The sequence below is a fragment of the Podarcis tiliguerta genome (assembly GCF_965153285.1).
Source record: "Podarcis tiliguerta genome assembly, chromosome: 1".
NCBI lineage: Eukaryota > Metazoa > Chordata > Lepidosauria > Squamata > Lacertidae > Podarcis > Podarcis tiliguerta.
Window position 1 is genome coordinate 23,849,121 of NC_139534.1, and position 11,201 is coordinate 23,860,321.

The 11,201-nt window shown below is 39.5% G+C and overlaps 1 protein-coding gene across 5 annotated transcripts; it reads left to right on the forward strand.

The window, feature by feature from the left end:
* Window positions 1-212: 212 nt before the first annotated feature.
* On the forward strand, window positions 213-11,187 carry PJVK (pejvakin). Of its 5 annotated transcripts, none has more exons than XM_083412782.1 (7): window positions 213-477; window positions 1,728-1,915; window positions 4,706-4,901; window positions 5,050-5,191; window positions 6,438-6,555; window positions 7,121-7,213; window positions 10,086-11,187. In XM_083412782.1, exons 3-7 carry the CDS (start codon window positions 4,783-4,785, stop codon window positions 10,385-10,387), a joined length of 774 nt encoding a protein of 257 aa, XP_083268908.1. In that variant the 5' UTR covers window positions 213-477; window positions 1,728-1,915; window positions 4,706-4,782; the 3' UTR covers window positions 10,388-11,187. The 5 variants fall into 5 exon arrangements, with proteins under 5 accessions (XP_083268908.1, XP_083268909.1, XP_083268906.1 ...); XM_083412783.1 differs by having other exon boundaries at window positions 1,741-1,915; XM_083412781.1 differs by lacking the exon at window positions 213-477 and adding an exon at window positions 576-594.
* Window positions 11,188-11,201: the final 14 nt, after the last annotated feature.

Here is an 11,201-nt window from a genome sequence, read left to right on the forward strand (position 1 = left end):
TACGCTTCAGGTTACAGAGTCCGCTAACCCAGAAACAGTACCTCGGGTTAAGAACTTTGCTTCAGGATGAGAACAGAAATCGTGCTCCGGCGATGTGGCAGCAACAGGAGGCCCCGTTAACTAAAGTGGTGCTTCAGGTTAAGAACAGTTTCAGGTTAAGTACGGACCTCCGGAACGAATTAGGTACTTAACCCGAGGCACCACTGTACTCTATTCCGGACTTAGAAATGGAAAGCTGGTCAACAAAAAAGGTTTAAAGACTGTCTCAAAGCAAATCTAAAACAATGTAGTATAAACACCAACAATTGGGAAACACTTGCTTGTGGATGCTCCAATTGGAGAACAGCATTTACCAAAGGTGTCATGGGCTTTGAAGATACTCAAACTCAGGATGCAAGGGAGAGTTCTATCTTCAGTAAGAGATCAAGCTATTTACATTTATTTTACATTTTAAAGTTTTTGTGTTTGTGAAATTGGGTGAGTTAACTGAATAAAGCATAAAAGACCAAATTAATAACCAGATGTGGCAATATGGCATGCATGCATTTTGTCAGTGACAATACCCTTGGCGGTTGTTCCTGTCTCTGGGATCAGGTATCACTTCTATGTACTTTTTGCTTATGTCGTTGTGTATGGAGGTGGGGGTCAATGGTGAGATGGACACCTGCTGCCCAATCACAGCAGTGGTAAACCTCATATTTCACCAATATTTTCTGCGGACAGTTCTCACTTCTGCCCCAGGGAAAAGGCAGGATATACATGGAATAAATAAATAAGAACATAACAAAAATTAATGAGATTAAATTCAAGTTATCACCTTAATTCATCCAAATAAATGGTTTTCATGATCTAGACAAAGAAAGAGTTAAAATGTAATGCAACAAAGATTCAAAATCATGCCAATTAACTAACGTGGGGAGCTTCAGAGGTCAATTTGGACTGAATAACCTTTAGCAGAAGAAGCACTCTGCGGTTATAGTAGACACAGGGTCATCTTACCCATAGGCACTAGGGGTGCGGGGCGCCGGGCTCTCAGGGGTGCCAGGCTGAAAGTCCAGGGCCCAAGCGTTGAGTCCGGGGAAGAGCCCACCCATTGGTCGGTTTGCCAGGGCAGGCTCTTCTGCTGTGGGCGGCTCTGCGCTGCGAGTTTGGGGGCGACCGAGCCATCGAGATGCTGAGGTGACTGGCCAGCTCTGCACTCCTGTGCGCCTGGGACTGGGCAACCGGGACGGGGGGCGCCGCTGGGCGGATCTTTCCACCCCAGCACCGCATATGCTTAAGACAGTCCTGAATAGACACATTCATTCAATCAGATCTCAGCTGTATGTTGTAAGATTAAGGGGGGGGGGAAACAATTCTGATTTAAGACAGGAGTCTTTCTAAGTTATGTGAAAGCTAATTTGGTACTACAGAAAGGTATTGCCCTGATACAGCTGAATGTTGCTGTATCAGTTTACTTTGTTAATGTATTATTCATTGTTTTGAACATGGCAGGACAATGAAAGAGAATTCTTGAATAATACCCTGGAGATGCTGGATGGTTAAAACAATGCTAGTGCTTCCCTTCCTGTTAAATATAATAGCAAAGTAAGCTGTTTGTCCTGTATTACTTAATATAGAAATGCTAAAAGGTTTTTAATATGGCTGTATGGTTTGACAACTGCAATTGTTAAGAGTTCTCTTTTTTTACTGCGTCTGCGTAATATGTTTGCTGCTGCTACCAAAAGTTTTGTTAAGCAGGTTGGCGATGGAGGTCGACTAGTACCTGTTCGTAGCCTCAGTGAAGCTGATAAATATCAACCCCTCAGTCTTGTTATTAAGAAGAAAAGTTGTCTTATTTCAAGAAGATCCAAATTTGTTTCAACGCCATTCAGCCTAAAAGACATTCTTCAAGGAGAGAAAGAAATTTCAGCTGGTAAGTTTGTTTTTTAAACTTCTTGAAAGCTTATAAAAATATGATCTGCTAATTTTCAGAGACATAACTGAACAGGGGAAATGCAAAACAATATGGAATTTGCTGTTTATGCTGTTTTAGAGGAATCAAACAGTATGTCTACAATATAAACTAGCATCTTGTGAAAAAGCATTTAATGTTTGCATTTAGTAAAAGACTGAAGAAGACATTTTAGGAGGTTTCACTGATAATGTATTGAGTACTTTTCAGCATTCATTACAGATTTGCTTTATATTTTTGGTGTAATCGTTCTGTGTTATATAACATCTGTCGCTTACATGCAGTGTGATCTAAAGTTGTTTATTTACCAATCACATTGAGTTCAGTAGGACCTCCTAGTAAGTGTGCTTAGAATTGCAGCATTACTATCCAATACAGTATAGCATATAATATCAGCTATCCACTGTTACAGAGGAGTGAGATCACTGCATGACAATACCATTTCCACATCTGTTCACAACTTTTTTGTACACGTGATATGGAGCTCCCTAGAGCTGTTATTTAATTTGAAGTAATATGGCAGTGCAGTGGGATGCCTGAGGTTCTCTAAAATCTATTCTCTAGGTCCTTGTAGGCACAGGGAATTTCTTGGGTATAATGCTGCTCACAGTCTTTTAGAAGACCATCCTGCAGGTTATATGCCATCCTACATAACAGACAAGAAACTAAGGGAGACATTGCCCTTTAACAAAAACAAATAGCAAAAGCAATTTCTGACAGTAAAAGATAGACAATTTACAGTGTAATCCTATACATTTCTACCCAAAAGCTAACCCCATTGATGTGGGATGTGTATGTAAGTGTGTAAAAGATTGCAACTGATTTCAATAGAACCTAAATGTGACTGATTTAAACAGGATCCAGTCCAAAATATTTTAGCTCTAAATGTCAGTGGTATTCTGAGATTATACACAATTTAAGTTATTACATAATTAATAAAGTGATGCTATTTTAGGGTAATTGTTCTACGGAAGGCAGCTCAGTTGCTTTCCGTGCCTGTTGTCAACAGCTCAATGCTCTTCAAAGTAAAATAAGTAGCAATTAATATTTTCTACCACTGCAGTTTACATGTTTTGAATATGAACATAATACTAATGGGATGGACATGCAACCCTTCACCTATATTTTAAATGACAGATTCACTTTCTTTCTGTATTCCAGGAAAAGAGAGGTAATAGCAGAAAACAGTGTCCTTTGTAGGATATTTGAATAGTAATATTTTAAGCCTAGCAGAGGAGTCAGACATGGTTTTGGGTTGGTCACTTGGTCTGCATTCAAGTAATTTTAAAATGTTATCCGTTGTTTCCATGTTTGTTCTGGAAACCCTCTCTTCTTCCCAGAGGGGAGGGGTTGTGAGCAGGAATCACTTCCTGCGCTCGCAGGGGGGCATGGCCAAGCCCCCTGTATCACTGAGTCCTGGGCCCGCTTCATGCCCCCCAGTCAGCAAGCCAACCCGTCTGGCAGGGGGAGTGGTTTAGAAACATTTAAAAACGGCCGCAGGCACACAGACTCTCCCTTGTTGTTCCAGGCCTCCTCGGATCACCTGCCCGCCCTCCCTCTAGGTTTTGCTCAGCTCCTGACCTTGCTATGGACTTCGCCTTGGTTGTCCAAGGGGCCTGGTAGGAATTTTTTCCACTTGGCAGATTGACACCAGCCATTTTTTTTTTTTGCCTACCTCGTAGCAAATCGTCACAACTTTGTAAGGTTTGGCGGTTAGGCATTGGAAAATGTGTTGTGTGTTGGAGGGGAGGTTGTGGCCATCACCTACCCCTCCCCTTGAAGGGTATTCCATTAAAGGAATCCGGTGGTTGTGGTTCCTGTCCGTTACCCAGGTGGTGGCTAGGGCCATGGCACACCCCCCCCCCCCGTTACTCTAGGGGAAAGCTTCTAGTTGATCCGCATCAAAAAGCTCCCCGTACAGGTTGTTAACCCTTGTGTGACTCCTTGCAGAGTGGGCAGGAGTCAAGTATAGTCTGTTCAGATCCAATGCCTAAGTCAATACCACTCACACTCTGTAACCAATAAAGTTGTGGCCTTTTTTAGCCCATTAACCTAAAATACTTGTGTCCATGTGTCTTATTTTATCACCAAGCCGGGGGGGGGGGGGGCTAGACTCACAAACTTTAGCTAAGTTTTGTCAAAATGTTTATATCTCAACTGAGAATTCTAAATAATAATATTTGCCAATGAATAGAAGTGGGATAAACTTTGCAAGAGATATACTAAGATACCTGGCTCCCAACTATGGAACTCCTTCCTTGAAATTTGCTGGTGTCCATTCATGATAATCTGAACATCTCTTGAAGTGTTTTCAGATGGCTTTTAAGTGGAAAAGAGATGAGGATTTAAAAAATCCTTTGATCTGAGACAATTTTATTATGAGTAATTCATTGTTAATATTTTTAACAGATGCTTGTCCTGAGCCGTTGGCTTGGCAGCTTGATCATATTAGCATACCTACTTATTTCTTACTCTTGTTAAGTACAACAAGCAAAGTAGTTTTACAAGAGGTAATCCACAAAGTAATTAAGGCTGCAATCCTATGCACACATATCTGGGAATAGTTCTGTCTTCACTGAACACTTACTGGTTGAGTACATATGGGTAGGCTCAGGCTGTAAGAGATGAAAATCTGAACACATTATAATGTTTTAGTATCTGATGGGTGTGCAGTTTTTATAAACCATGTTTCAGATTAATATTATATAGGAACTTAATTCCAGACTTCAATAAGCTGCCTATTTCCCTTAGGTATTTCATCCTACCAGTTACTGAATTATGAAGATAAATCAGATGTAGCGCTCAACGGTAGACGAGGAAATCATATTATGAACTCTGCTGGGGTCAATATCACTGGATCAGATTCTCTTGCAGTGAAGGCTTCCTTTGGCATTGTAACTAAACATGAGGTTGAGGTACCAACATTACTCAGAGAACTTACCAGTAGGTTGGTATTATAGTTTCCATTGTTTGACTATTTAAGCTGCACTTGCCAAATGAACACTAAAATGTGGGTGCAATATGGGTTATAGGTTTTAGGCGCCATAAATAGGAGAAATATGAAACTATGTGGATTATGCCTCCCTTTATTGCAGAAAAATGAATTTTGAGCACTGCCTTGTTCGTCAGTCACGAGAAAGTAAGAGGACAGTTCTTTGTGTGGTCATGGAGAGCATTCGAACGACACGGCAATGTTCACTGTCTGTGCATGCTGGCATGAGAGGTGACACAATGAGGGTAAGTGAACATGTTTAATCATGTTAAACATGCTTTTAAAGCATGTTTTTAACTTTAAAGATAGATAGAGAGAGAGAGAGAGATTAACTTTTTAAATGGTAATTTACCTTGGGGGTCCTTTTGGGACCAAAAGACAGCTTATAAATAATTTTATAACTAACTAAATAATTATGAATAGTGAAATGTTTATCAGCCGGTTTAAGAACACCTAACTCTATACAGGTTTGTTGCTTATGTGTAGAAATCATATTATCACCAAGACTTGAGGATCTTTAAAGAGGAAGAGATTTAAACATCAAAAAAAGCAAAGGCCCAAATAAAATAATTCTAATTTGACTAATACAAAACCAAAAAATAAGTTCTGCAGAATCTGTCTTGATGGTCACATGATTTGTTTGTAGCATAGATAGATCATTCTCTTCTGGCTGACAAAGTTATCTTTAACCCAAAGATTAAATAGAAGCTTGTCCAATTAAAGATATACACCCCAATCTGGGTGAGGCGGTTCTGATGCACACATAGACTGACCCCACCGCCACCTTTTTGGGCTGTCCTGCTTACATCAGTGGTGGTGGACAGGGCAGTTCTATGTGTGTACATTTTGTGCCCCCATGAACCTGCCTGTTCCATAGGGTGGCCATGTGTCCTTCCTACTTTACAGTCCTCTATTTGAAGGATTGTCTGGTCCAAGTCCAGTTTGAAGATAAACAACCTAAAGAAGAGAGAACAGGGGAAGTTAGCTTCTGGACACCAGGCTGAGCAGGCACACAAGTTACCTGGTCACAGTCTTCCCCACTTATGGTGAGATGCATTGTATTTCTATTTAAGTTATAGAAATTATTTCCAAATTTGCATTTTACATATAAATTAGCATAGGCAAACCTGTGCCCTCTTTTTATCGGTGCACATGGCCACCCTACTCATCCACTGAGATAATGTGGGAGTTTTGTAAGCACTATAATTCATTTTGTGCACAGACTTGTGGATCCTCTTTTCCTGATTTGCTTCTCAGTTTTGAAGGGCATCTTTTGCAACTGAGAAAATTGTTCTAATTTCATTAGAACATCATCATCATCATCTCTACCATAGTGAAGTACTAGCCTTCCACTGGTTGGCTTTGACATTAAAGTTAAAAAAGAGTCATATTATGTGTTATATTTCCAATACTTCTTTAGCTTAATCTGCATTTTTATTCAAAATGTTTTCAATACAGATGTTAACACTGTATCTTTCTTTTTAAAAATAGTTTCATATTATTGATGACTATAATTACAAAGGACGTGACAAAGCTATTGTCTTTCCTGCTCATACAACTATTGCATTTAGTGTGTTTGAGCTTTATATTCACTTGGATGGTAATTTTGGTAAGTAGTCTGTTTTTCAATTGTGAGTGCAATTACTATTTTACATTGTTCTTGTTCTGAGATTGGGAATGTTTAGTCTGGAATGCTATAAACATTATATTCTTGCTTTATTGTGTGCTTGTGGTTAGCAATCTCATTCACTTCAGGGCTTGCATCCATACCCTCCAGGTATACACGTCTGCAAGGGCACACACAGTAACATCTACCAGTAGATTCAAATCCAGGGACAGTAGTGGGACAGACATTCACATGTGCATTGCAAGACAGATGGAAATCAGAGCCTCATCCGTACCATGCAGGGTGATGGATATTGTATTAGATTTGCATCTGAATTTGGATGATAATGGACGCAAATGATTCTGTACCTGGAAGTTTGCTTCCACCTAAAAAAAAATCACCCTTGCTCAATCAGCTGGTTTGTGTTCAGTTTTGTGTTGTGGTTTTGCCTTATTTAATATAACTTTTCTATAAAATTAAAAAACTAATTTTCATTAATAATAATAAACTGTATTATGAAATTGTGCTTTTTCTGAATAATTAAAATATATGTAATTTTCCCCCCCAGAGCTCTGTGTCACTCCAGAATCAAAAGGAGGATTTGAAAGAGAGCCATCAAGAACATTTTCACTAATTAAATTAAGGAATCTGTTTTATCGAAGTATGAGGTTTGATATTTATGTGCATTACACTAATTAATTTGATTGGTAATGTATTTAATAGTATTTCATATTATGGTTGGTGCTGAAGTTCATGCTTATAGCTGCACTGAGAAGTATTTTACACACACACACACTTAAAATAATTGCAGAGATTTCAAAATATGCAGAGTGCATCAATTTTTAATTATAATTACCATAATAATGAATTTGCTTAATTTAAAAATTAAATTTTTAATTGTTTCAGTTGTACAGTAAGATTATACTTATTACTCTTTAAAGACCTTTCATGATGTACAGCAATAATATGACACACACAAAAGTGAAGGTAGCCACATTGGGGCATAGTTAAAATATTTCCAGAGTCCATTATTAAGCAAATACTTTTAGCAGAGCAGAAAAATATTTCAAAATAGTGTTAAGTGCTCCAGAATTCTTAATCAGGCTAGTTAGTAAATAAAGAAAAAAGAAGGAAAATGAAGGGGTATATAACCATCTCTGCACCTACAACACCTAGTTTTTGTGGTCCCAGCCCTTGATTTGGAGAATCAGCCCTTGTTTTGCCCACCCTCCTTACAGGCCTTAGTGTAGCCTGATACCTACATGACACCAAAGGGGCCTCATTTGAATGTATGTTATCTCCTAACCTTACCATACATTTGAAGCATATCCAATGCACATTTAAAGCATTTGACGTTCCCCAAGGAATCCTGGGAACTGTTGTTTCCCATTGCCAAGCTACAGATTCCAGCAGCCTTAATCAACTAAAAAGGTAAAGGACCCCTGGCAGTTAAGTCCTGTCAAACGCCATTTACCTTCCTGCCGGAGCGGTACCTATTTATCTACTTGCACTTTGTCACCCCATCGCAGGGATTTGAACCGCTGACCTTCCAGTCGGCAAGCCCTAGGCTTAGTGGTTTAGACCAAAGCACCACCCGTGTCCCCCAACTACAGTGCTTTAAATGTATTGTGTGAATCTGCCCACTCTGTGATCAAGATGCAGAGATGGCTTTACCACCAAATATTTTTCTCCCCACTGTTTTTAGCTTTGCTTGCAATGTAGCTTAATGAAGAGTCCTAAATATTTTTGCTGGCCTAATAAAGATATCATAAGAGTTGGAAATCAACAATATTGTGCTATGCTTGTCATACGGTTGATTCACACAATTGATTCCTTTTCATTTAGAGCTGTGGATGTATTTGGATGGACAGGTAGGGCTTAGTGCACAGCAATTGAGTCAGGGCCTGTCTGACATTAGTCATATTATACATGTCCTATGCCTGAGAAATTGGTCAGTTTCATGTTTTGAATGGGGCTGCACTCTCCTTGAAAGAGCAGGTATGCAGGCTGGGAGTGTTTCTGTGTCCAACTTTGTTATTGGAGGCCCAGGAAGTCTGACTAGTAAAGGTAAAGGGACCCCTGACCATTAGGTCCAGTCGTGGCCGACTCTGGGGTTGCAGCGCTCATCTCGCTTTATTAGCCAAGGGAGCCGGCGTACAACTTCCAGGTCATGTGGCCAGCATGACTAAGCCGCTTCTGGTGAACCAGAGCAACACATGGAAATGCCGTTTACCTTCCCGCCGGAGCGGTACCTATTTATCTACTTGCACTTTGACGTGCTTTCAGACTGCTAGGTTGGCAGGAGCAGGGACCAAGCAATGTGAGCTTACCCTGTCATGGGGATTCGAACCGCCGACCTTCTGATCGGCAAGTCCTAGGCTCTGTGGTTTAACTCACAGCGCCACCCGCGTCCCCCAGGTAGTCTGACTAGAAGTACCTTTAACCAGCTGCAGTTGTGGCCATTTGTGAACCCAGAGAACTTGACCACAATACTGTAGTCAAACAGGCATATAGAGGGTAAAGTTATCCCACAAATAAACTGGTTCAAAGCTGCTCCACGTTTTTTATATAAAGTGGTACCTCGGTTTACGAACTTAATCCATTCCAGAATTCCGTTCTTAAACCAAAACCGTTCTTAAACCAAGGCACACTTTCCCTAATGAGGCCTCCTTCCACCGTTCAGATTCTGTTATTATACCGAGGTAAAGTTCTCAAAGCAAGACACTATTTCTGGTTTTGCAGAGTTTGTAAACCAAATTGTTCTTAAAGAGGACTGTTCTTAAAGCGAGGTACCACTGTATTTCATTTTTTAAAACAAGCTTTCAAATTATTCCACGTGACCCGGAAGTGTCTTTGGACAGCGCTGGCCCCCGGCCTCTTTGAGTGAGATGGGCGCACAACCCTAGAGTCTGTCAAGACTGGCCCGTACGGGCAGGGGTACCTTTACCTTTACCTTTAAAATTCTTATAGAACCACAAAGACAACTAAACCATAACAAAAATTCAATAATATATCCAACTAGAGGCAGGACATATGAAACCTAAACATTTTAACTTGACTGCTTTAGTTTTGGGAACTGACACTATTGCAGGTGACATACTTGTTCTGCATTTGTAAGTAATAAAGCAAGGGACGTGTCAATCAACCCATTGTGCAAAAAGATGGATACTTTCTATAGGTAAAATTATGCTATTATATTTATGAACTTGTTAGGATTTAACAATGACTGTAGATTATGGGAGGAATTCAAGGTTGTGCTAAGGCAATAAATCCATCAGGACATTTCAGCTTGCCAGCTGGAACGCACACATCACTGTTCTTCCCTTCCACATCAGAGCCAATTTGGGGGGGAGGGAGGGAAAGCCCCCTTATGCAAGTGAAACTCCTTGTTTCTGCTTACAGGACTCAGTTGTGGAATCCCACACTCAGGGCTGAATGAAGACTTTGTATTTTTGTCGGTGGTTGACCAGATAATGTGTTATTGGATTTAGCAATCTTTCTTCTTTGTGTCTGTGTCCTTTTTTCCCCTTCAGACAAAAGGGTAATGGATATCATTGCTCACTCAGACAATTACTTAGATGACCTTTTCACAGACTACTATGAAAAAGCTGCAAGCATGACGGATGTCTCCACAAACTATTTCCGAGAAGGGGCCCATATACGAGTGAATTTGCTTAACAATCACATCCCCAAAGGTCCTTGTTCGTTGTGTGGAATGGGAAGCTCCAGAAGAGAAACTGTCTATGGTTGTCTTGAGTGTTCTTTTAATGGACAAAAGTTTGTACGACTACATGCTGTGCCTTGTTTTGACCTCTGGCACAAGAGAGTGAAATGAACATTTTTGGAAATGCATGTTGGTTGGATCCAGATTGTTACTTGCACTTAGTACCCACCTGACTTTTCCACTTTGAGGTCAGGAAGACCTAAGTACAACCAACTTGGCCTGGATTAAACCCTATGCATATATTTAGGTGTGATTGTGCCATGGAATTTCTTGTGCATTTTGATTGCAAAATATGGAGCCACAAATGCTTTTTTCTCCTTCCGTGTTTTTAAAGGAATGCAAAATAGAACTTGATATAATGGCTTCCCACGTATGCTGTTATTGGTTAGTTATTTCTAACTGCATAATGTAACATAGCTAAGAGATACACATCCGAGTTAAAAAAATTCACTATTAGCATTTTGTAATAAATCTAAAAAAAATGTGTAAATTATGTTTAGAAGTAACTAATTGTAGGAGTCATTTGGAAACATCGGCTTTTGTCTAAAGGCAAGAATGTGTTTCACCTTAACTACACCACAGTAAGGCAGTAATGAAAAGATATGAATTATTTATAAATGGCATAAATATTTAATTGAAATATCAGATTACAAATGTTTGTCTTTGCTCTGGTTAAACAGAGAAATAAAAACTGAATTGAATCTTAGTATGACATAAAAGTTTCCATTTAAATTTGCCAATGTCACCCCCAATTACATCTCTCTCCTATTTAGTCCATATATATCATTAATATAGAGCAAGTTCAGTATTTTTTAAATGTTAGACTTGCTGTTATTTGGTGCCTTTTGATGTATTTGACAATATTTTTTGTAACAAAGCTATATAATTTTGGAATAAACGAGTCAATTACATATCTGATGTACCT

Coding starts and splice junctions, on each gene's coding strand:
- PJVK (XM_083412779.1), top strand. CDS start 1,705: ATGTTTGCTGCTGCTACCAAAAGTTTTGTTAAGCAGGTTGGCGATGGA. Junction 5,192..6,437: donor TGAGAGGTGACACAATGAGG/GTAAGTGAACAT, acceptor TTTTAAAAATAG/TTTCATATTATTGATGACTA. Junction 6,556..7,120: donor TCACTTGGATGGTAATTTTG/GTAAGTAGTCTG, acceptor TTTCCCCCCCAG/AGCTCTGTGTCACTCCAGAA.